The 27,341-nt window shown below is 37.0% G+C and overlaps 2 protein-coding genes and 1 long non-coding RNA gene across 6 annotated transcripts in view; 2 read left to right on the forward strand and 1 right to left on the reverse strand.

The window, feature by feature from the left end:
- The first annotated feature begins 138 nt into the window (after nucleotides 1–138).
- Nucleotides 139–27,341, forward strand: part of LOC110835607 (uncharacterized) — a 90,173-nt gene continuing 62,970 nt past the window's right edge. Inside the window, exon 1 of the mRNA XM_087346893.1 lies at nucleotides 139–258. Coding sequence (XP_087203019.1) covers nucleotides 199–258 — 60 coding nt within the window. The 5' untranslated portion in view covers nucleotides 139–198. The remainder of the gene's footprint in view (nucleotides 259–27,341) is intronic.
- Nucleotides 1,310–26,183, reverse strand: LOC110835609 (uncharacterized). Of its 4 annotated transcripts, XM_087346889.1 has the most exons (9): nucleotides 26,114–26,182; nucleotides 25,694–25,979; nucleotides 24,220–24,276; nucleotides 21,556–22,238; nucleotides 17,256–17,398; nucleotides 11,328–11,503; nucleotides 10,232–10,379; nucleotides 6,551–6,866; nucleotides 1,310–4,770 (listed from the first exon to the last, which is right to left on the reverse strand). In XM_087346889.1, the coding sequence occupies exons 4-9, from the start codon at nucleotides 22,207–22,209 to the stop codon at nucleotides 4,261–4,263; spliced, it is 1,947 nt and encodes a 648-aa protein (XP_087203015.1). In that variant the 5' UTR covers nucleotides 22,210–22,238; nucleotides 24,220–24,276; nucleotides 25,694–25,979; nucleotides 26,114–26,182; the 3' UTR covers nucleotides 1,310–4,260. The 4 variants fall into 4 exon arrangements, with proteins under 4 accessions (XP_087203015.1, XP_087203017.1, XP_087203016.1 ...); XM_087346891.1 differs by lacking the exon at nucleotides 24,220–24,276 and having other exon boundaries at nucleotides 26,114–26,183; XM_087346890.1 differs by lacking the exons at nucleotides 25,694–25,979; nucleotides 26,114–26,182 and adding an exon at nucleotides 25,281–25,642.
- On the forward strand, nucleotides 4,767–17,399 carry LOC147874139 (uncharacterized). Its single transcript, XR_015534651.1, has 2 exons — nucleotides 4,767–6,028; nucleotides 14,774–17,399. It is a non-coding gene; the product is annotated as an uncharacterized LOC147874139 (long non-coding RNA).

The raw sequence follows: 27,341 nt of genomic DNA on the forward strand, positions 1-27,341 counted from the left end.
CTCCGATTTGGCTCGACGCGCGCCAAGTTCGAGCGCGGCAACATGGTATCGACTTTGCGTGGCAAAGCAACGAACATTGATGCTGTCAGGGAGTGGGTACGAGACCCCCTCCCTCCCCCCCCCCAAACAATGGTTTTCGTGAGGCAACACGGAAATTGCCAGAGAGATGGCAACGGTGCATCGACCTCCAGGGAGAATATGTGGAACGGGCCGAAGTGTAACCTGGGAGCCACCACCATCAAGGGTCACATAATTCAGGTTAGTCTAAATCATTTGTATACGCCCCCCGTAGACAGGCAGTTATGAAATAAATTATTTAAAACCGTAAGGCATCATTATGAAGTTATAACCACGCTTTGCGCCATATTAATAGAATAGTGGGTGAGGGTTAATATTTGTGAGGCAAAGATATAAACAAAATATTATATAGATATTGCATAATATTATTATTTAAAGACAGCAGTACCGGTAGGTCTACAGCAACTTGTATAGTTAAATGCATTATAGAAATCGTTTATTTAATATTTACAGACAGTAGAACTGAGCTGTCAAAATACTGTAGTGTCCCGTTTTCTCGCTAGGACGCGCCAGGATGCATAAGAAATTAAGAATCACTGTGATCACTGTTTAGTGAGCACTTTATCACTGCAGTGATCGTGATTTTCTGATCAGTGACAAAATCACAGGTCACTGTTTATCGCTCATCACTATTCCTGTGTATGAAACGCACAGCTGGAAATGGTAAACAGTGCCTTAAAATGGAAACGGGAATTTTGCTAATGCTAACGGGGTTCTGTAGTGGCTGGAGCCTCGACCATTCAAACTAGGGTCTGTCGCTGCTGATGGGAAGTTATCCCGTCAGGCAACTTGTCCAGAGAATTTGGTTGGTTGGTTCTCTGAGGTTTGGACCCAGACGGTGGGGGGTTCGGCTGAAGGCCTCTGTGGCTTCCGGGGGTTGGAGATAACTTCAGCTGAGGGCCTCCGTGATCGGGGGAGGGGGGGTGGCGAGCCGTGCCCCTATTAAGTTATACCCTGGCATTCGCCTTACAACTTAGGAAAAGCACGGAAAACCTCAGTCAGGGTATCTATGAAACAGTTTAACACTGTTCAACTTGTTCATCACGTACAACTGGTGCTATAACACTTTCCAAAATAAAAGTTAATTACTTAATCACAATTTTATGTTTCATGTGTTGAAAGCCACGTGAACTCGATCATCACTCTGCTCTGTAAATTGGTCTGAAGGTAAATAAAATAGAAAGTGCTACTCAGATGCAAAGGGAGTTTTAGATCACAATATTAGTCAATATAAATTAGTGATATTTTAATTTGATAGTTTTTTATACAGTGTGATTACATAGTTCTTATATTTTTAATATGATCTACATTTAGAAAAAATACTACAAAGTACAGTGCTGCATCACACAGTTCTAGTGCAGTACACTGCTTAGCAACTGATCAGTACAGAATGTACCATAACTTAAATAAGCATTTCCAGAATAAACTAAACCTGCATGCAAAATATATTTCAAGTAGTTGAAAATTTTGTTACATGTCTGTAATAATTTATAATTTCAGACACCATATGAAATCATCTACCTGGAACAAACTGGGTTCTGAAAGTAACATGTCCTTGCAAGACACAGCAAATTCTTCATAATAGACAAAAGTCAGATGTTAGAACAGGGAACTATAATTAAGAAAACATATCAATGAGACACTTTCACTCCTTTCCAAATTCTGTGTCCAACACTGCTCAATATGAAATAGATAAAATAAAAGAACTGTATCTAAAAAATTTCTTCAGAGATAACTACAAACTTAATTAAAACAGTTGAAAAAAATAATCTATAATGAATCAAAGCCCTTCTCAAACTGCCTACAATTTGAGGAATTAAAACTGGAAAATACATTCAAAAATGTTCCACTAATAAAAATATGGGCATTCCTTTATTAGATAAGTAATGCATAGGTTAAACATAAAAGATCCCAGTTACAGAAGTGATGTAACTTTTCTTTTAGAAAACAAAGTAAACTGGTAATTACTTTTTTATTTAAAAAGAAACACTACTGTGATTACAACAATCTTTCCTCACTTCAGAGTTCTTGTATCAGTAGGCTATAATCTACTAATGAACCAGAACAGTTGATAGCAGTATAAAATACAAACTAAAGATAATAAAGAAGTGCTTGATACTAAAAAGTTCTGTTTCATATCATTACAAAATGCATATAGATGTCAAATATTCATACTTTGAGGTTTAAATATTTTAATTTTTTTTCTGACACAAAATTAATCAAGATAGAACATAATATACCTTCTCAAAATTTCTGAAGGCATTAACTTTATGAAGTTTACAAGGTATTTTTATTTAAGTGGTTAATAGATAATGCAGAAGACAGCCATATTCAAACTCACCAGTGTCAAAACATCAATCTCATGAAATTAGAACTAATCAAATGAAGGCAAAAATCAATGTACCATACCATTTCAAATTCAATGCAATGCTTACTCCATTTTAATCACCAACCTTGCCTTGGTAAACTATTCTCCATTACAAGCTACCAGCAGACACAATGATCACATAAGGAAGGGGTTTCCTCCTACAAACATTACAACAGGGTTTAAATTGATGATGTTCCCCATTGCATCAGTTATTTTGACGAGTCATGGCACCCAGAGTAAATACCAAAGGACAGAACAACACTGCTAACCATCTCTTCAGAAACACACTTTACTATTTCAAGACTCAAAAATGGGCATTAACATCTACAGGAATAAATATATTATTAAATCTCTACTATACTTGAAATGACTCAGAAACAGGAAGTCAATGACATATTAACAGACGACTGATGAGCGGAAGACAATTCCAAAACACAGTTGCGTACAAGGCCTACCAGCTTACCCATCTTTATTATATTCATAGAGAAGCATTATCAATTAAAGAAGGCAAAATACACTACTGAATGTGTTCATGCATGGAAGTCATACAGATGAAATTCATACATTTATGGTTAATAACGAACTGCTGAAAGTATACCAGCTGCTATTTTATATGCACTTGCAAAATATCAATTATATCTGCAAACAGTAGAGCCTCCACAAAGTGAAATTGAAGAGTCCTAAATTTTTCATATCACTTGTGGCTTTATGTAGACCACAGACATACTTTAAAGGGAACAATTATAATTTTGAGGTTTCACTGCAAATTTAAAAAAAAAAACATGCAGATAAAGTACACCTGACCTACTGAATACGAACTATAGATCAGGAGTTAGTTTTGGACATGCTCTGGTGATGTGGCGCTTCTGGTGGGAACAACTGATATAAGGCTCCCAAAGTTACACTACAACTTTGGTTAGGTCCTAGCTGGTAGATGAACCATGATATCCCACATACAAATGACACCAAAAGATAGTTTGCTTGAAGAGGACAAAGAGTCAAAGTAAACAGACAGAGGAAACCCCTTTTAAAGTGACAACATGAAGAAAGCTTGTTTGAATAAAGATAAAATGAGGGAAAGAGACTTTCAGGAAAGGTATAGGAGGAAAACACACGAACACATGGAAATAGGCTCATATATTGCTTCTCAGTGTGAACTTAATAAAAAATGTCCATTAGATCCTTCAGCACAATGTGTACATAATATTTAAAGATCACTTAATATTTTCAGCCCCTACATATCTAAATATTTGGTACTGCGTCTAACTACTTCAACAGTCATAAATTACTGCTACAAAAATCACTGGAAAAACTGGCGAGTTAAAACACGAACCTTTCAAAGATGGCTGTCTTCTGGGTTGTAGTGCTGTGGAATCTCGTAAAGTTTACAAACGCTTCAGAAGTCCTTACTGCCTCCACCATCAGGGCAAAGAGTAAGACACACACATGGAAACAGTCCGAGTTATACGAGACCGACAGTCGAGGCAAAGTCTTGGCCTGACCAGTGGGAATTGAGTCAAAATCAGGCAAAGGCCTGGGAACCAAGAGTGGGGGGAATGTCACAGCCTGGCTGGCACGATGGAAACAGACACAAGACAGAGAGAAACACGTAAGTGGCCACTGTGGATTCCTCACCTTAACAAAGGCAAAATCAACAATTTGCCTAATACAGTTAATACTTTCAGCAAGGGATTTTGAAACACGTTCCACAAAGCCAGAATGCATTACTTTCAGAACAAATTTTTATGTTTTCCTGAGCATGATGGTGTCCCATTCATCACTCATCCTTTATTACCACTCTCCACGTGTTATGATCATTTCATTTCATCATCCCACCTATGGTGATGTTCAAACTGTTTTGGCCAACAAACATAAAGTTCCACATCAGTAGTTGTAAGAATATTTTTCATAACAGTGATGATCTTTTCCACTGTTAAAGGAACATCTTCTGCACAAAATGCCTCAACCCCAATATACCACAAATCATCTTTCTTTAGTTGTTTCCGTAAATCACACAGACATTTTTCAAAATGAATGTAAGAGAATGCATCATCCTTTCTCTTTCTGACTATAAGTCCATACAGAACTTCATCCTTCTTGACCAAACGAATGACACCACCGACTGTTTTAGGTTGTTTTCGATAATCCAGTAAAAAGTTAAACTTTTTGTCGAGATCTTTCCCACATTCATCCACATCCCCATCTTCACTGCCAAAAAATACAAGAGCTGTATCTTTCGCAACCGAAGCCAAATTATAGCGTACATGTGTAACTGGAAGAGACCTTTTACTTCTTGAATTGTGACTGTCATCAGCTTTCTCGGGCTGAAAAACGAAAACCAACAATTTTAGTAACAGTTATGATCCTTATAATTTCATTTTTTTATGCACATATGCACGTGCCCACACACTCTCTTTGTACAGAATGTTTCTAAATTGTGCCATAAATGACAGCAGAGCTTCAGGATGTCAGTACAAGTCAAAAAGGTCCAGTGAACATGGGTGTGAAATGCTTCTGTAAACAGTCACACGGGGTAAAAGTTCAAGAGCATATTATGTTGCAAGTATGATGTATGAACCTGTGTTTGCCCGTTCAAGACATTTTCCCCATATCTTTCCACATCCCTGCCAATAGCAATTTCTAACTCTTTTAATGATATATAGTTGACATTCATAGTAGGTTTGGTTCGATTTCCGTTCTCAGAATCCCATTTAGTGAGGTACACTACTCACTACGCACTGTCCTCGTTCCTGTGGTGAAGCAGAAATCCTCGCAGACCCTGCGTGGCAGGGGTCCTGAGGACCTATGGGAGCTCTCAGGTATCAGGGCAAATGTATAGTGATCTAAATTGTTACCCATGACTGGGGAGGGCAGATTGATTCTCCTACAACACTGTGTCATTTGAATAGTGCGTGTCCTACTCTGTGGATGCACGTGACATTGACTTTTTTGTTTTTTCTCCAATCTCTTAATCGTCTTTTCTATCTCTTCCATAATGTTATGGATTATCAGAATACCAAGGGAGAGAAACTACCTGGCAAGCTACCCAATGCAATTTTCCTGTATCAGTATGAAACATTCAGCGAAAGTAACATACAGCTATAATAACGGATATAACGAGTAACGGTTGTAACGAGCACTCTTCCTTGGTCCCTTGGATCTCGTTACAACCGAGTTTGTAATTGGAACTGGGACTAAGCCCAATACCATTTAGTAAGGTAACCAGCAGACCACTAGTCAGTATAATAATATTGTGTTTAAACTAGTGGAAGAGGTCATTGCTGATTTCAGATGTTTCAGAGGTATGAGCTGTCTCCACCATCAGGGATATAAAGATTATGAGTTAATGTAATGCTGTCAGAGATGGGCACTAGTCAACATACAGCAATGTGATGTCACACCATTTTTGGAGTTCCTTGAAGAACTATAAATTTAGTCATCATCATTAGCTCTACAGCCCTGTGTGAGCCCTGGCCTTCTTCAAAAGCTTCTTCCATTCTTCCTCATTCAGAGACAATCCGTTTGCCAGTCCGCCGTGAATGAGTCCATCCAGCAATTGCTTCATCTGATTTTTCGAACAAGGTACATTTTACAGGGCGGGGTTATCAACCCCACACCCATCATCCTTAAGCATATAGTAACCCTATAATGACCGAATTAATTTTCATTAAATCTGGCATGGATGTTATACCACTGGATGCTACAACTACTTTGCACTTTTTAATCCCCAAGATGATGGATGCTCAAACTAGTAAGGTGGTAGGATGATCCTTTTGTGAAATTGTCATGACATGGTTATTACAGTTCCCTTGGCTCCCATGGCTACTGCAGTCAGCATCAATACCATCATTACTTTTGTTGCCATGCTTACCAACGAGGTAATAAGACAAATGAGATAAAAATAAATAAGAAATTTACACTAATATTGCACAAATTTCCATGGTTACCAAGATGTGAGCAGTGTTCTTAACACATCTTAACAGTCGTGCTATGCACACACTTGCTGACTTGCTTATCTACCTGAACTCGTATCCATATACCAGCTTACCAAGCACATTATTTTAATATGAACTACAGAAATAGAACTAGCCAATGTAATCTCACCTGGTTGAAGTTGTAAACTGTTATTCTGATGTCAAGATCAGAAAATATTTCTTCAATCTTTCGTTTCACATTACCCCAATCCAACCTGTCTAATCCACAGCCAATTCTTGGCATAGCAAGCTGTTTCACACCAGATGAAACACAATGATCTCTCATTTTCTTCAGTGAAGAAACCAGGTCACTTAAAGAAGGCTTTTCGTTACTATATTTCTTAGTTACAAGATAGTAAATGAATCGACCCTCATGCTCCAGGACAGCAACCTGACCAACACCTGCCCCTTGCTGCAACAGTTCAGGAACTCTTCTGAAAGTTTGTCTGCAGAAAAAGGAGATTTACTTACAATACTTTTATTCACCGTCTTTACACAAGCTTATAGATTGTTAAAATCACATAAAATTATAACATTTCAACATTTGATATTGTTACATTTTAAAATGACGACATGTTTCGATGTTCATTCCATCATCGTCAGGTCTGTCAATCAAAATTAAAAACTGTTGCATCTGCTGCTCTGCGTATACTGATTTTGTTCTACCCGTTAGATTTTATTTGTTTAACCTCCAGGCTTCTTCCATTTAATTTTGAGGGCTGCGCCTGGATGCCTTAAATCTGCAAAATCAATTTTCATATCGTGATCCTGGCTACTAATGTAACAATATCAAATGTTGAAATGTTATAATTTTATGTGATTTTAACAATCTATAAGCTTGTGTAAAGACGGTGAATAAAAGTATTGTATTGAAGAACACAAGCATGACGCAATTAAGATATAAGGAGATTTACTTGAAACATATTTCTAGATAGAGTTTGCAAATACAAGCAAATATTCTGCCACTTACTCCCAAATGAAACAATGTTGTGATATACTCTAAATAATTTAAAATGGACTATTTTGGCTTGTCATAATTTCAATAGTATAAAATGCACTCTCAAAACAATCTGTTCACTTGGCATGTGTTGATGTTGGAAGCATCCAACTGTAACTTTCTACTGATTACACTTTTACAAGATCAGAAAATCCTATGTCACTCCTGCAGAACACTTCCTGACTTTATTAATTCAACCATTTTCTTTCTGAACATTAAAATTAATTCACATGTCACTACAACAACATAGTTAATTCAGAGCAGAGTATATTACGTGAAATGTTTCAAAAAGATGGAAACACAGGTTTCCTCTAATGAATAGCCTCATGTACCCTTGCCAATGTTTCCCGATAACAATGCTGGTTCACTGATTGACCTTGTTCAACAAGCTTGTTCTTTCCACATTTTCATCTGTTTGGTCTTTTTCTTAGCATCAGTACCATAAGCCTCTGTTAACATCTGTAGAGTTTCACTCACACTTTTGCATTACTTTGCACTAAATTTTATGTTAATGCATTGTTCCAACAACCTATCACTCATTTTTCCACTGAGACAAAAAACACAAACTTGTATAATAACTCTGCCACTGCTTCACTACTACTGCCTTATTTGCCACTACCGACACATAACACGTCGCTGCTCAGTTAATGCTCACTCATTATTCGATGTGACATATATCTAGGTTTTCCAGGAACATGATTGTCACACCTTGTACAGTGGTGTGAACTGTTCTAGATAATTTCTCAGCTAAAGTTTGTTATATATGCAAATAAAAGCAGCAGACATTAATGAAGTCTTTTTTTACGTACCAAATTTTTGTACAGTAAGCCATATTTTAGGAAATTGATAACCATATATTTTGGTTGCACATGGCTACATTAGTTATATTGTACACTGGACTGATCTCTCTCTCTCTCTCTCTCTCTCTCTACATACATACATACTCACTCACTCTATGGTGCGGAAAATTATTTGAAAAGTCAATTGTATACTTGGTTTGCCAAAGAACAGCCCATTTTCTTTATGGAAGCAGTATGTTCATCACTGTGTTAACAAAATTTCGCTAGCTGCATCCAGTTCGCTCCATCAAATCCTATTTCCCTAAGGTCTATCTAAATGTTATCGTCTCACCTATGCCTAGGTCTTCCCAGCAGTCTCTACCCTCCCCCCATGTGTGCTGCATGACGCACCCACCATGACTCAATGTAATCGCCCTAACAGTATCAGGTGAGAAGTACAGGCCATGAAGCTCATCATTATGCAAATTTCTCCATTACCCATCTCCCTCGCACCCATACAGCACAAATGGCAAAATTACACTTTTGTATATTTTATTCTTTAGTGCTTTTTTTTTTACATGAGACAGGACAAAAGATTTTGGAATGAATGATAGCAAGCATTCCCTGAATCTAATCTGCTCTTGATTTCATACTGAGTGCCATTCTGACTTGTTAGTGTCACATTTTCAAACAATTTATTAGCTATCCTTATATTCTGGTTCTGTCCTGAATTCTGATGCTGGGACATGACCATATACTTTGTCTTTTCTGCACTTATTACTAGTCCAACATCCCTACTAGTCCTCAAGAGGGTTTCTGTGTTCACTTTTATAGTATTTATATTAACGCTCAGCAGATTAATTTCAGAATAGACCAAAGGCCTATGTGTCTCATTCAATTCCAAACTGCCCTAATTTTCTTAGACTATCCTCATGGTATATTCCAAGACAAAACTGAAAAGCAGCAGTGACAGGGCATGTCTTGTTTCAGACAAATGTTCACTTACACAAATTTTGCTAGAGGTTATACTGAAACAGGTTTTAATTAGCCTGACTAGGTTCTTAGATATGCCAAATTCAAGCAAAATACTGTCAAGAGCTACTCTTTTAACTGAGCCACAAGCTTTCTTGAAGTCTATAAATAGTTGATGGACTGTCCAATTGTATTCCCAGTTTTTATGTAGTATCTGGCAAATGTAGAAAATGTTATCAGTTGTAGATCTATTATGACAACCCACACTGATGATCTCCAGTAATTTCATCGGCATATGGAGTCAGCCTAATCAGAATAATGTTGGATAAAATTTTGTAGGCAGATAATAAGAGAGATTATTATTACAGTTTTTTCACCCTTCCTATGAATTGGTAACACAGGAATGATATAAACCACGAAAGAGATTTCACTGTATGCAATTCATCATATAACAGAGACTTCACAGAAAACAATTATTAATTTTACTTCTTACTACCCAACTATGTACTTTAATGACAACATAAGTGAATGCATGATATATGATACACATGCACTAGTCAAAGTGACCCGAGTTCATAGTGCATATGTTCTGGCTGATGACGCTGTGCATAGTACAGTGAAACATCCAGTGAAGGAATGTGATTCAGCAGTAAAAAAGATGAAGATTTCTGTCTTCTGGGTTATTGCGCTGTGTAGTCTGGTCGATGTTAACCAACGTTTCAGAGGTCATACTGCCTCCGTCATCAGGTCATATTCATCGCCCTGATGACGGAGGCAGTATGACCTCTGAAACGTTGGTTAACATCGACCAGACTACACAGCGCAATAACCCAGAAGACAGAAATCTTCATATTCACCGCTGTGAGAACCTCAAGTCTTACATAGTAAAAAAGATGTGTTGATGGTATTTTAATTCAGTGTATCATTGTTATGCATGGAAATGTCTAAAACCTACTTAAATAATAGCATGCATTTAACTTCCAAACTTATGTACTATTTTCCATATAGAGTATATTACAGCGCTACTCTCAAATATTGGAGATTATTAATAGTGTTTCTGTACCTGAAAGTCACAGCTATACCACTTCCCATTCTCATGTCAGCTGCAACACAGTGGGCCAGAGAGTATTCCTTAGGGGCTTCAAAGAGGTTGCCATCAATTTCCTCAACTATTTTGTAATCTCTAAACCTACTGCTACCACCCATTCCACCTGGAAAAAACCCTACAATGTCAAAAAGAAAATATATACACACGCACACGTGTGCTCTCTCTCTCTCTCATCTGTATGCACTCAATGGTTTTCAAATACTCAGCCCCCTGAAGGAAACAGGCTCTCTAGAAGAAAAGTTAACATTTTTGGAAATTTTAAGTGCATCAGAAAGAACCAAAAACTGACCATGTGTTTTATAGAAGCCACATTCCATATCATCATCATCATGGGTTCCACAGCCTATTACAGGCCTTGACCGCCCCAACAATGCGCTTCCATTGGTCCCTATGTACGGCTTTCCTTTTCAATCACTGGACTCCAAGAGCTTGAAGATCTTGTTCCACACTATCAACCCACCTAATGGGGAGTCTCCCTCTCTTTCCTGTCCTTCTATATTGGTAAAATTTCTTTATATTTTTGTTTTTGGCCAGAGAAATGTAACCACCCAAAACAGATATCTCATATGCAAGAAATAACGAGACTTGAATTTTAGTTCAGAGTTAGTGCTCTACTGGTGGTGGTGGTGGCCATGGGGAGTTTAAGCCCCTCACCACCCGACACCCAAACCAATGTGCAGTATGTGAAGATACAATGGGGAGCTCTAAACAAAAATGTATGCACTTTTTAAAAATAGCTGATAATACTTTTGAAATTAATCATTATATTCAGAGGAAGTAATCTGATCACTCAAAACATGATCACTTCTGCTACAAGACTGATCTTTTGCATTACGACAGTCTGTAAATTAGTAAGTGGTTACCAACATTACCCCAAAAATGGAAGATTCCTTCAAAATGTAGTAACCAGCCAAAAGTGCAGGGTGAGTCTCATCTCAGAAGACAGAAACATAAATTGTCACCAGCATGAAGACCTCAAATCCCACTTTTGCTATATGTTGTTCTTATAGTAGCAGGAACTTTCAATTTAAAATCTTAAATGGTTTATTACCTCTATCATCTGCATTATGACACCGACTTCTGCTGTCTGGTTCTCTCCAGTTGCGATTGTCATCACATTGACTTCCTTTCTTGTAGTTCCTCTCTTCCCCTTCTCTGCTGCGGTTGTCTCTGTCTCTTCTTTTATTCATCTGCCTACTTCCACTTCCTCCACTTTCATCACACTCTCTATTAGGGACCGGAGAAAGCTACATCAGACACAAACACTCCTTCCTTTCTCTAATGTGCAATTTTTTTTTAACCCTTTGGAAGTCACCTGGTAGCTGTATCACTAGTGAAAGTTAAATTTATATTTATACACGGCGCTTACAGAGTCCGTGGGTTTCAGTTGGTTCTCAGAATAAATAACAAATATTTTCACGAAGGTTATTAAAGTAATTACATTTGTTTTCTTTTGTTGGCTGTTTGGAGGTAAAAGCTGCACTTTTAAATACTAATTGAGTTTTGAATATTAAAGAGTTAAATCTATCATGAATAACAAACCTAAATGTATGACGTGTTACCAGAGTCAAAAATGTTGTAGTATTAAATATGAGGAAAAATGTTCTGGAATGCCAAACTGGTTCAAGATCATTGCACTGGTTCCAAGTTCACAACCTGCATCAGATTTCTTAGTATCTGCACTAAACATAGTGATTTTGACTCAACTCATTAAGGTTTGGTTTATGGAATGGGATGGCTAAGAAGTACTCACCAAAAAGAATTAACTTTGCTCCATTATTACACGTACACATTGCTCATACTTTGTATACAGTGGTGAAATGTTACTAGGACAATAGTACTGAGCAGTGCAAATCCTACAAACCTCCCTTCTTTAATACACTAAAGTAAATTTATGGATAGTACTTCGTATAAAAATTCTGTATTGCAATACTGTGGGTCTTCTAGTGTCTTCTAAAACTTTAAATGTGCACAGAATACGTCTTGGAATGTGGTTCATGACCGGTAACTGCACTCTCACATTACAGGAGTGGAACGCATGTAACCAAACTTCAGAAAGAGTACTAAATCTCATATTACAATTAGCTCAAATACAGAGGAAGCTGAAGTGTACCACATGTCTGAACTTTCCAAAAATTATTAATGCTTGTGTATCATCAACTGTGCACTGTTGCTTTTGCATGCTTCAGTTGGCTCTCTCTCTCAGTAGCATACCACCACAGCATTAACAAGTCTGACCATCAGTCCCACAGTACAAGAGTTTGAAACCCTTATCCCTAAAAGATAAATGTTAACTCAGGTCTCTTAAGGTTTACATGCTTTTACAAGTAACAATTCGAGTCTGGACAATAATTAAATGACCCTAAACTGCATGCTTAAAAGTTTTTGCAGTCAGATTGATGAACAAGATAGAAATACATCGTGTAAAATTGTTTTCTTGGACTTTATCAATTGTCTAGGTGTAACTAAGACCATGTTTTGAACACTGGTACTACTTGTCTTCAGGTGAAAGGAGGGCAAAAGCCTACACTGTTGGGCTCCCTGCTCATACTAGTTTCAAGCCCCAACAGAAATAACATTAAAATGCCACTTATAAAACCTGCTTATGATCATCATCTGCAGCAGGTAATTCATAAATGTTATACTGGCCCATGTATCTCTTTTGTAACCCAAACCATCTGTAAGAGATGATACCTACATATCCAATTTGGCATTAAAAATTTAGAACACATCTTATACAGAGTCATTAAAAAGTCATGCAATACATTCCTGGCACATTCTATTTGTTAAAAAAATGAATTACACTGAAATCAGAAATGTTAAAAAATGCTGCAAATGTCTATCGTGTTTTCAGAGTGTTGGAAATGTACACCATGCTCAGCAATGCATCCATTTTCTCTTTTACTCATGTCTGATGAAGCCTGGTGAATAATTCCTGCAGTGACATCTAAAATGCACAGCTCAATATTGTTGATTTGTTTGGCACAGGAGAATCCCTAAACACATTCTGACAAATTAAGTGAGATGCCAGGCAATGTTCAACAATTAGTCACTATGCTGGTGAAAAAAGACATCCTTGCACTTTCAAGCAAAGATATATATTTTAATATGGGTTGTGTGACTCAACATATATGTAAGCTTGCAGCTCAAGAATGGATAAAACAACTTGTTCCAAAATTGGCATTTTTATGCATTGAAACCAGGAAAATGATTAGGAAAAGTCAAAACTAAAAAAAGTCTTCAATTCAAGTGCTGGTAAGTGCAACTAATCACTATAAAAAAATTATGTGAAGACCGAAGTCGTTTCTTTCAGAAATGAGATTAAAGGAACAAAAACCAGCCACAGAAAATCATGGAAAGCCAAAGGAGCTTACTACTGGTCTCTGAGGAATATTCTTTTCATGAATTTTTCGCAATCCACATAGATGTGTCAGTTCCTAGGCTATGGGGTTAATTTGTGTTTTTCAGTAGAAACCCCTGCTTCATACTTGGATAGAAGCTTCTGCACTTCTCTTTCAATTTTTAAAGCTGTATCTTTTGTGACCCATCCTTCAACTCAGACTCAAGTAGGTATTCAGCTTCTCCATACATGTGGTTTTGTCCATACACACTGTAAAATTTATCAGGTTGAAAAAACCTAATGTCCCTTTTGAATTTTAATGATTACACATAAACAGAAACCTTCAAACTTCAATGACACATTATATTTTTTGTGAATTCTGTACACAAAAATATGTAAACACCCGGCTTAGTGTGTGAATATTATAGCAATACCAAAAAATAGTAATAATAAAATATTCAATGACATTTAGTGCTGCTGACACTTCTCCCAATTTTATCAATCTTACAAAATTAACTATGTAAGATTTGAGGTTGTCACAGCGGTGAGTATGAAGATTTGTGTCTTCTGGGTTGTTGCGCTGTGTAGTCTGGTCGATGTTAACCAATGTTTCAGAGGTCATACTGCCTCCGTCATCAGGGCGATGAATATATATATATATATATATATATATATACACACACACACACACACACACACACACACACACACACACACACACTACACAGCGCAACAACCAAGAAGACAGAAATCTTCAAAATTAACTACCTATAACTTTATGCATGTAAAACAGATTGCAACACTTTATCTATGGGTCTCTCACTATTTTGCAGCATTACTATCAATAATCCGGCCTGGTATGAAGAACCTTGAAAGTCTCTAAAACACAGTCCAAAGACACACCTATGACAGTACACAGTAATGTTTCTTTACTGCCTTTCCAGCGTGTTTTCCCTTGTCTGCATGCACTCTACACATAAACTGGTCCATGCCTTTTGCTCTGTTTTCTGTTGCAAGAAATCTGTGCGCAAAATTCCCTCTACCCACAGGATATACTGTGACTGTTCTGAAATTTCAGCTCCCACGCTACCCAGCAATCCTTCTGCCACCTTCTTCAAAAGTGACAAATATTCAGGCTTGTTTTTGATGTTTTACAGTGTCGAGTGTCACAGCCTGTCAGCCACAATGTACGATGTGTCATGTACTACATCTGTTGGGTGTGCACCATAGAGCACTTCTAATTCTAATTGCAATCTAGCACTGCATACACATCCAGTTACTGCCTCACATACAGTAGACTCTCAACTACCTGAAGGCCAATTATCCAAGAGACAAGTTTTGATTTAAAGCGGAAGAGCACTGCTATGTAAATTCAAGTATATATTAGTACTGGTAAACCTCGATTTGCGCCGGTTCAATTTGCGCCGATTCAGAATAACACCGCTTTTGAATCCAGCAAGTCAAAAAGTGAAAAATAAAATAAAATTTTACTATTATATATAACGTTCTACAATGTTTCTCGTACCGATTCTTATACTAAATCGTAATTCTTACATAGCTGATTTTGAATAAAAATTATGAATACTGTCACCCCTGCACTCATTGCTAAGTAGTTGCGAGATAATCTCCTAAAAATCCACCAACATTGCGCAACAGTCACGTGAGCATTTGCGTTCAGCCTGATAAGGGAGTAATGAAAAATGTGCTCAGTTCGCTTCTAGTTGACACACTGAATATGCTGAAAACTGTGTGCTAAATGTGTTTGTGTTGTTGTTCGACCACTATTCTGCAGTAGCAAATCTTTATATTTATAAATTGTAGAAGAGCCACCATGTCTGGTAAGAGAAGTGGATGTGTTGCTAAAGAGTTGCATAGGTCTATTGCGTTAGAAGATAAGATGGACATAATTCGTAGAATAGAACGTGGTGATACCCGTCGTAATGTGTGCAGAAGTATGAAGTTGCCTCCTTCCACTGAGACTACCATAATCAAAAATTCATATAAAATAAAACAGTCAATGCAACAGGCTACGAGAGTAAGTGCAACACAAGCGAGTTATAGCAGAAGTAAACGTTTAGAAGAATGGAGAAATTACTGTCGATATGGGTGGATGACATGAATCGAAAAAACATTCCCTTGACTGAAATTGCTATCACGGATAAGGCGAAGTCAATTTTTGAGGAACTTAAATGTTTGGGTGCCGGGAACGCATGTCATTGACTTCCCATTGCTTTACATTATAAAAAGAGTTTCAATTTACGCCGGTTCGTCCAGGAACGCATCCCTGGCGCAAATCTAGGTTTACCTGTATATTGATTTACATGAAGTTGTTTAGAACACTGGAATTAAGTTGCCGCTTTCAAGGTAATAATACTGACATGTGTCGTACAGTAAGACTCTTTTGTGGTATGCAGCACACATAACTATGAACACTAAGATGATCTGCACAAAGACCAGCCGTAACAAAATAAACAACCTAAGATAGTTTATGATCCCAGCAGTGACTTGGCAGTATATGAAGCAATGATTGGTTTGAAAGGTTGTTTCAATCTGAAACAGTGCAAGTGACTAAAAATAACAGCTGAGAGTAACAATGTGTATCTGAAATGTCGAAGTCTAGTTTGGCCCCTAATTTCTGCCACACCTATAACCAGTTTGTCACAATCTTGTACATCTGTAGCAAAGTGTTTTGATGCACTCATAGCAAAAAAATCAAGTGGCTTCTGATCAGAACATGGATGCCAGTTGATGGGACCCCCATAAACAATGCAGCTGCTCAAAAAATGGTTCAAACAATTATAAACACGGCATGAAAAACAGGAATATCAAAATACTCTGCATTAATAGATCATGCCATCCCATTTCAATTATCAATATTTTGCCATCAAAAGTACTGTGAACCATACATAAATGCAACATGTGCTCTATCTTGTTAGGTTAACAATGGCTCCACCATATTAACATATAAACAATTCAGTACTAAGTACCAAACTTTGACACGGTTGTGAACTGGACAACTGTTTACTCCTCAAAATGATGTCCTAACAACCCCTTAAAGCATGGCTGTATGGCTTTGAATCACCAGGTAAATGGTACGCATGCAGTCACTGAATGAAGTACATAGGCTCATGATATAGAGTGCTATATTTTAACTTTACGGGTAAATGAACAAAGAAACCACGTTGAAGGAAAAAATGTGCAATGCTGGATGTAAAACAGCGAAGCATCTACTACTGTTTACGACTGTAATCTTGAGACTTGTGGGGGTGAGGAAGTGGGGTGGAGGAGGAAAGATAGCGTCAGCCTTAAACGCTTCAGACTTCCTGCATTCCTTGCAAGTCTTAAGATTACAGTTGCGAACAGTACATTCTCATATGTTAGGTTGCAGGGGGCATTTAACATCTCTAAATTATGAATAGGAATGTACTAACTAGCAAATATAACGTGAAGCAGCAAAGTATCCTGAAGCAACAGCAAAATATGAGAAACGTATGCAAATATTTTGTTAACTGTGTGTGTCAGTCCATTACTTCTGTCCTCATAGTAAAAAAACATAAAATTCTGTACTAGAAGTTAGTAGCCACTGGTAATGAATACTTGTCTAACATGCTTCTGAATAGATGGATACACTACACTCACTGTTGTGCACCTTTAAACCGATTTCCTTCGTCTCCATGTTTTGAATGTCCTGTAGAGCCTTTGCTTTCTACTACACTGATATCCATCATGTCATCATCCCAATCCCATGGGAGATCATTTATAGGAGTATCATATCTTGATTGCTGTTAACAGAAATACATCATGTTTACATATGCAGCAACTGATTTCTGCAATTTAATTTTAAATTTAATCAGTGTTTGTAAGAGGTGGAAAAAGGTTAGGTAACAATTAACCATTATCAAGTGCTCCCTCTGGAACCATCAACATCAGTGACTTGAGGATATGACCTGATCTCATTATATAATTCAACCGACTTAATGATACAAGTAACATGCTCGCTCACTCTCTCCCCCCCACCCCTCCATAGATCTAATTACAAGACGTGGAATAAGTCACAGGATACAAAAGACACAAATGAGTATAATTTAACAATAAAGGTTTATATTCTGTTGAAATTCTGCACATTATCCACCGTGTGTTGTTTGTCATAACATGATGTCCAGTGATGGTGACTAGCTCCTTCTAAGGGACCCCACAGGCTAGAAACCCCTTGTCCCCCATATTTTACCTGATGACAGAGCCAGTCCCTGAAATGTCATGTTATGACAAACAGACAGTGGATAGAGTCCAGAATTTCAACCAAGACTATAGCAGTACACCATCATAAATATCCTTCAGAATGATCATAAAGGTTTAGCATAGAAATATTAATAATTTACTTCAAACCCACTGCCATATAGCAGATATGTTAATGATTTATACTATGTAAGTAAAGTAACTTCCACAAGGTTCTCAAGTCCTTAAACAGTGGAAATTCCTCAGAAGAATAAATGTCTGTGTATTTAGGCACCTCTTAAATGCTCCTTTAAATTTATCTTTTATATTAAAAATAGATTTTGAAGCCACTACAGTAAACACCTTTCTGAAAACACAAAAAGGTTGGCAACTGATTTATGAAGATGATTCTTATTCCTTGTTTTCACACCGTATCTTCTACTATAAAAATTCGTGATTTGTCGTCGTCAAAAAATGACGTCATCAACAATGTCAACTTATATTTCTTTATACTCGGCATTGTTGTGTTCCACAACAATGCCGAGTAAACAAATAATGCTTCACAACAACGAGATCACCAAGTACCAAGACAGGCGCATGATCACTGCTCCAGAAGCAGCACATCGCCTCCAAACAGCGACATAAGACTATTTAAGAAATGAAGAAAAGTGAAAGAAGACGTTACCAACACCAACAAGTTAATCTGATACTAATAATAATACTCATTCAAGTCATACAGCTCATTCAAGGGTTAAAACACTTGAATAAGACACTAAACTAACTCCCCCGGATGGGGGTTGGTCAAGTGTTTTAACCCCCCTGAGGGTGTGTTGATTCTTGATTATTCTCAGTTACACACATATAGTGTACCAATTTATAAATCCAAACACCAATCCTAGGGTCCAATTCCAAAAACAAAATATTATATAATAAACATAAAGGAAGTAGAGTAATATGAATCCCACAGCACCCAATTTACATGCAATAAAACTACATAAAAATACCCATTCAACCAGCAGATAAATGGAAGAACTCACCAGCATACAACATTGCAAAATTGTTACAAAATCAGTAAAACACTGATTCTCCCTTATACATACATTAATAATTCCAATTAATTAATGATCTAAATAACACCCTAATGTCAGATTACATTCATTTTATATAAGACTTGTATATAAACAAACATTCCACAAGATACAGCACACACAATTCACAACATATAAAAAAATTGTGGAAAACTTAGTTTATGACATACAAAACATACTACAAATTATATTGCAACAAAATTACTTCTAATCTGATATGCAATACTATAAACAAAACAATAGCTCAGCAATGGGTGGACCAACATCAGCAATAATAGCATAAACAAACATACAACATTTAGAACATTGTCAAGCATAAAATTCACTAATAAAATATAATTTATTGTAAATTTTAGGTGCATGGATATCCTTCTTATCGCTATCGATGGAAATAAAACACAAATTAACATGAAACGCAATACACCCTACTACAAAAATTACAATAAGAAAAAAGGAATGAAATACTAAATTTTTTGACTTGATTATACATCAAAAACACAACACATTGAACCTAACAAGATTTACGAATCCCACATCCAGTCAGAATATTCACAACAGCTCACGTCATCCAAATGAGCATAAACGTAATGAGGACATAATCAAAATCAGGACTTCACTGGCCAACTTCCAATGTGTCTGTTTCCAGTACACTGAATCTGTTGCTCAAACCTTTGGAAGCATCGTCAGCAGAGAACCCACAGTTTCTGGATTTTGAATTTTTAGGCTTACTCCATTATTCAAATTTCTGAAATTCCTGCCATGGTGTGTGTTATGAAATGTTTTGAAAATGTCAATAAAGATAATCCTGAATAATTGCTACAAACACATATGAACTGAGCTTCCAGCACATAACAGACACTGTCAATGCTGCTGTGAAACAAGGGGCGATGAATAGAGTGAGGAGATTCAAAGCTAAATTCATACCATCATTAGTAGTAGCCTACACAATTCACAAAATCAAGACCATTATAAACTATTTCTCAAAATAAATGTCAGCTTTAAAAGAAAATAAAGGGAAGGAATTTGTAAATTTCATTGACATTACACAATGAGATTATAAAATTACAGGGAGTCGCGTTCAAAGCAAAATGTTGCAGATCTGGAAGCCAGTGACAGATGAATTTTGTTTTGCTCTAAGTGTTTATGCTAATAGAGATTATTCAAAGGCTTGCAGCAGACAAGTCACAGGTCAAGTTACGTTGAAGACATAGGGTGATTTTCATGAAAATGTAATGTAAATGAATGTAGGTTCTATAGAACAAACATACCACAGACATCCACAGACATCATGGGGTGCATGTGTAATCAAACAAGCACATGACAAACTATGATACGTAATCCTGTAACATGCAACCAGATGAAACGTGAGTCATACTTAAAAGATTCTTCCTTATTTCCTAGGTATTCAGAATTCATGGCACTTATTTGTTAAGAGTGAAGGACTAAGGAAACAATATGAATAACTCTAAATTATGAGGCTGATGAGGTTAAGATAGGAAGGAATGATTTACCTGACATTGTAGCAGGAAAATTAACCAACACAACCTTTCAAAAAATCCAATTAATAAATATAATTCCAGATACCAAAATGTATTATTATGAACACAATCAATGATACTACTTTGTTCCTAAAGAAGTCCGAAATCAAGAGGAACATACGCAGATATAGCATGGTCATACATGTTTTATGACCATCAGTTTTAGCCTCTATACAAATACATATTACCACCATTATATGTGCATATCAAGTTTTCACTTAGATTATGCTGTTGGTTTCATATTAAAGCCACTGGACACAATTTTACTGAACTGGTCTATGTTGACATGTAAGTGACTGTTTAAAATAAGTATATTCATATATATTGTATGTCGCATTCGGTGGACTACTGGTTAGTGTGCTCACCAAACCCAGCCGAGGTCGATGGATTTTTAAGGGTCATAAAAATCTGTGAAGCCGGCAGTCCCATGTCGTAGATTTACGTCATGTAAAAGAACCTTACGAGCATGAAGCAAGATGTTTCGTAAGCAAAATTCAGCTTACATTTCTCACCCAAGTCTCTCCTGATTCACTATTAGATGGCTCTAGCAGTCAAATCAGGACTGAGTAAAAACTGTGCAGAGACAGTGGGCTGGTCACTCACTACTCACATATGCACACTTAAGAGACTAGAAAACCTCAGAAAAGGAGGCGGCATGGACCCACAACTGGGTTGTAGAGCCAAGGAAGAAGATATTCCAAATCTTCAATCTAATTAACATTTTGCAATAAACAAGAATTTCATATAAAGCCACAGAAATATCATGAAACACTCACAGAATAAACAAATGACTGTTTCTCTATTCATGGCCTACTATACATGTTTAATATACAAAATGGTAAGACATATTTGTACACTGACAATGGTATCTGGAAATAGCAAAAATGTTGTAGTTTTCTTCTCATCACATAACTTTTACTTTTATAGGCATCAGTATGACACCACCTCCTGTTTGCTTGCAATTTCAATTACCTTACAGAATTCTACATACAAACCTTTCAGAAAACAAACATCATGACATGCCTTCTAGGTGTCATGCTGACCTGATGCCTGGTGTTTGCTGTCTTGGACTGACAAAAATATTTAAATTGAACTTACCACAAAAGGCACACTACTGGCTTCTTTCTCAGCACTGTTCAAACGCTGTCTTGAATGTTTCTGACAAGATTCAATGTGAGACTTTGGTTTAGACTCTACTTCATCTGCTGGCAGTCCTTCAGATGTCTGAAGCTCTTGTCTATCAAATTCTGTTGCATGTGCACTGTACTGTTCCTTTAACTTTTGTATATAATATTCTCTCTTTGGATGAGTCTCTATAATTTCCTTCAGAAGTAAATTTTCACGTTTACATTTAGCACATGCATATATGGCACTTATTTCAAACCCAAAAGTGCTACTACTCTTTGTCAGAAGTTGCTTGTCTGCTCCGCGATTTTCAGATTGACTTGAGAGTTCACTTTGTGTGACAGATGCTTCATTTCCAGCGACAACCAGATCAGTATAGCGAGGCTCCAACACAGTTCCCTCTTTCTCAATGTTCGTATCCAAACATGCCATGGGTACTTGTTGCTCTTGGTCACGTCCTGTGCTATTCTGTCCGTAACTTTCATCTGAATGTTTTGAATGGCTCTTTCCATAACTTTTCTTTTTACTATGTTGTGGAGAAGTTTGTAAATTTGTCACATTATTGGCTCCTCTTCCTTGACCTTTATCCTTCTTACCAGAAGAGCCCCTTTTTTGCTGTTTACTCATATTGTTTGTCTTCAATTCTACTGCTATATCTGCAAAGTAAAACTTGATTGTACACGTGAAAAATACAAACCTATTTAATAAAATGCCTTCAGAATTAGCTCTCTGATAAATCTAACATTTTACAATGAAGTACACAACAAAAAGTAAAAACTCAAAGCCTGCAAATGTAATATTTAATTGACCAAGTAGATTAGCTAAACATTACATTAGAAAAAAAAAGACATCATATTTAAATTCTAAACTAATTGCAATCATTAAGGCAGTCTGCTGTTAGTAAACAACAAAGGAGCTTATCTAAATTGTCCTTTGTTACTATGAACATGTCATATAGTGCACATAACAATCTACCATCGCACTACAGATAATCAGACAGCATAGTCAGATATTATTTGATAATTTCATTAAATACTCATTACTTTGAAATAAAAATTTCAAACAAAAGTTGTACATCTCAACCAGGCCTGTACCTTCTGTCACATATTAATAAGCTCTATAACGAACCAATTTCAGTGAAGAAGCACTTAACACTGAACTGATATGAATAAAAAATAAACTTGCCAGACACATATAAGTGTGATTCTCCCTATGTAATTACATGCTTCTGTCACTGACTACAGTTCACCTTTGGCTGTCAGTTCATCCTGGCACAAGACTCGAATAATTCCATAAATATAATAAAAACAACTTAGCTACATTGTAAGTGGTGCCAAGGAAGTTGTTCCTGTGCTCTCTCTCTCTCTCTCTCTCTTTACAAGTTATTATTTCAACACATCAGGTTCATTAGTAAGTGCTGCTAATATTAGCCATTATGTCATAAATGTAGGCATTTAGTCTGTTTCACCTACTACAGAATTAGGCAGATTCTTGCACTTACAATTCCAAGGCCAACATGTATGCATATTCACTGCCACTTTTAGTAAGAAATTTAAAAAAAAAATCCTGTGCTTGCTAAACAGAACATGGATAAAGTAGGGGTTAGGGCACAATATTCATGAGACTTGCATTTCAAAATCAGCAGCAGCAAAAGCATTTCCAGTAGCTCTTACAATGTAAGTAAGTTCACTGACTTCACGAAGTAATTCTACGCTTGTATCAAGATTACTAGGTAACACTCGACCAATGGCCAATAGTGATGTTTTATTTTCTGTTGTCTTCCTACTGTTGATCATTTTTTGTTTAATTTAAAAACAGCTCCGTCAGTATAGTGTCTGACTACAAACTGAATGGACAGGATTAGATCCTGACAGGGACAGAAAACTTTTCTTCCAGCCTATGCATCCAGACCGGCTCTGAGACCCACCCAGCCTCCTATCCAGTGGGCACAAAGGGCCCTTTTCCAAGGGGTAGAATGCAGCCAGGCTATGAAGCTGACCACGCCCATCTAGTGCTGAGGTTAAGAATGGGTATAAGTTATACCTCCTCTCACCCTAAGCACCTACATAGCATGGAGCGGGCCAGCATTCTTATTTATATTTATAAAGTGCGGCCAGGGAATGGTATTGACCACTCACCTATATCTAGTGCTGAAGTTAAGAATGAGTAGGAGCTATTCCTCCTTTCACCCCAAGTGCCTACATGACGTATAGTGGGACAGTTTTATGAAACTTTTACCCATCACAACCTAACAATTTTGACTTGGCTGTAAGACCTTAGCAAACACCACAGCACCAAAGTAGTACACAATGTGATTTACATTTCACGCTACAACTGCTGCAGAATACTTGTACATTGTGGGTGGGTTTTTGTTAGAGAGAGATATTTTGTATATTGTAACCGGAAAACCAAATATTAAATCATAACTACAAAAAAATTGGTAACCTAAAGAAACAGTGGTATGCACAGTTCAACTATCTGTTCACACCAGAAACTCATCTGTTTGCTATGTATCCATTTCTTATGACAGAAGCTACTTGTGGGAGAAGATCCATGTTCACAATTAAACAAAACTTAAAGTTAACAAAAATTCTAAATATTCAGTTAACAGGACATTCATAACACCTATCTACTTACCAACAATGTCTCCCAACCACAAAATTTGAATCACCACTGAAATAATTGTTTACTTCTCTGATGGGTCAGCAGATAAATTTGAAACAGAAAAAATTTTACATATTAAAATATTACATGCCATAATAAAGACTTTCAAGTGCCAGCAGAGTTGCACTTCTTGTGACATATCGTGGGAGTGCATGTGGGGTAGATGGCACTCAAGAAATTTTAGGAGTGACAAAGTAACGACACCCTACCAATGCATGTATGGGCTCAATCCAGTATATGCAATCTCAAATTTTATTTTGTAATAGAAAATGAATACAAAGACAAAAAGTAGGTTCTGTTATCAAGTCAACTTGTAACAGCTGAAAATGTAAGTAAAATTCGGGAGCTCTAACATCTGTACAACAATCATACTTCTGCATTAAGCATTATAGTCAGCAAACTAAACACTTCATTTATGCTTGATCAAGATTAACGGAGTCTCTTCAGTGCCTCACTATTCAATGCTTTGTCTGTCCTGCCAATTGGCTCTATACTACCGAAGTACATCAACTACAAAAATCACTCAAACAGGTATCAAAATATACTCCTCTGCAAAGTACTTTGCTTTCTACTTCTCACAGAACCCAACAGCATCAATCAGAACCAATCATTGAATTGCTTAACAAAATGCTAAATTACCATATCTGTAGCAAAACTTGGTGAATACGTCGAGACTGTGGCAGCAGACTTCTTGCCGATTTAAAAATGGTACTTCGGAATCTACTTTCATCTATTCTTGGACATTTCAGCTCAATGCCATAAACAGAACCAGCTCTAATGTTAAGAAATATATGACAAAACACCCTAACCTAAATAAGCAAACTGAATCACACCCTAACCTAAATATGCAAACTGAATCACACCCTAACCTAAATATGCAAACTGAATCACACCCTAACCTAAATATGCAAACTGAATCACACCCTAAGGCCAAAGACAGCTGCTAAAAAGACATGGAATAAACCGAAGTAACAAAACCAATGAATGTACACCATACATAACACAACAGTTTTCCCTCGCAAAGTCAATCTTACCTGATTTTATGTTTTCACAGTTATTCATTAGACACTGATACTACTTTTGAGTGCTAAACCTGTGTAGAATTTGGCTTGTTGCCCACGTTCTCAGCATCATATTGAATCTTATCAGGGCCAAAAAGTAAAATTATGGGAAGTAGATGGTTTATATCAGAATGGAAATCCATGGCAGCACAGTCCTCTGAAACGTCGACAACGAGCCAACACCTATTTGGTACCAGATCCAAAATCTGGATCATTCGACGATTATAATTTAAAACAAGTTTCAAAAACTGGAAAAACCGATATCAAAATCATATGCAACGAACTCCACTGCCACATGTACCTAAGCAGAGAGCATGGGAATCCCAGCAATAGTCAGGTAGGGCATATTTCCGTCAACGGAATAGTAAACGAAAACAACTTCCTACCTTTCAATCTGAACTAAACACACTAGTTTTATTCAGAAAATATCCTGCTCCCACTTCTTGCACGTATGTACAACAGCACAAAGTTTAAGGAAATACCAGACAACACTATAACATTCTCCTTTACGTAATAACACATATCCTTGTGATACAGGTATGATGCAACCAAACAAATGCGGGAAGTCCCGGAGACTCCTCCAATCACATCACAGACCTCAAAATACTTCTTTGTTAGGTTATCCGCGCTTGATACCGAACGGTAGAGAACAGTGTCATCTATCAGCAATCACTGAAACAATGCAAATTTATACAGTAGTTGTTACTAGAATAGAAATTTATGAACCATATGAATACATAAGAATATACAATTACAAAATAACAACACAAAACGATTTAAATTATACAAGGAACGTACGAAATTACCTTGACTCAAACACCGCACCATCACTGTTTCTGAACACATTGCAACGTTAGTAATCGCTGCTATCGTGCGGGGAAATACTATACTGCCGGAGGGATATTCCGAGTTCAATCTTACGGTTGGTGCAACTGTAAGAATGTAAATAAGCAAGGAATTGTGCACAGTGTGCATATTAGTTCTGATTTACTTTAGTCAGTAAATACTGTCCTTTCTTTCCATCATTTACATTGTCCGTTGCACATTTGCCATTCACAATTTTCGTCCCGGACATAGAACATTGATCACTTAATGGTGAAAAACGAGCATTGCAATACGTGTCGTTATGTGTCTGAGTTCGTTTTATGGTATTTGCTGTAATGTACAAGGAGGGAGATCATTTACGTGCTATATATAAATGATCTAAAGCTCATAGGGAGAAGTGAGAAATTTTTTTAAAAAGTGCATCAACATTTTAAAACATTGAACAACTCATAAAAATGAAGACTGGATTGAAAAATTCCCCAGGAATTCTTTTGAAAAGTGGCATTATTTATAGAAAACAGCACACAGGGAAATTAAACTAAAGAATTGAAACCGTTGAAATTGTTTAAGTATTTCAGCGTAGAAGAAAATCATAAAATAGAACGTGCAAATTATAAAGTGAAGTTGAAGAAGGAGTGTGTAAGAAGACTAAGATTGGCTTAGAACGGATACCTAAGCACAAAAAATAAAATGCAAGAAATTGGTTCCTTGTCAATACCAATATTTAGATGTGTTAACTGGCGTCATGAATAAATACAAAAATTGGGTACCTTCTTTCGATTCTTGGTCTTCGGAGCGTGCATTTGTGAGTAGTGAGTGACGAGCCCACTGCCTCTGCACAATTTCTACTCAATCCTGATCTGACTGTTAGAGCCATCTAGCAGTGAATCAGGAGAGACTTGGGTGAGAAATGGCCGCTGAATTTTACTTACGAAACATCTCGTATCATGCTCGTAAGGTTCTTTTACATGCCGTAAATCTACGACATGGGACCACCGGCTTTACTTCCCCTACGAAGGAAGTTGTGCTACGGATTATCATCACCCTTAGGGCGGTATCGCACTAGGATGCTAACGAGAGGCCATGGCGCAGAAGCCAGCGTCTCGGCCAAACTCAATGCATTAATTTAGTAGTCATATATCGCACCTGGCATCCGTCTGGCAGCGCTTCCAACCAAGATGCCAAGTTCAAATGCTACTGGCATCGCTG

Source organism: Zootermopsis nevadensis, unplaced genomic scaffold, assembly GCF_977971745.1.
Source record: "Zootermopsis nevadensis isolate Lab colony 2312 unplaced genomic scaffold, Znev_1.0 Znev_ptg000011l, whole genome shotgun sequence".
NCBI classification, from domain to species: domain Eukaryota; kingdom Metazoa; phylum Arthropoda; class Insecta; order Blattodea; family Termopsidae; genus Zootermopsis; species Zootermopsis nevadensis.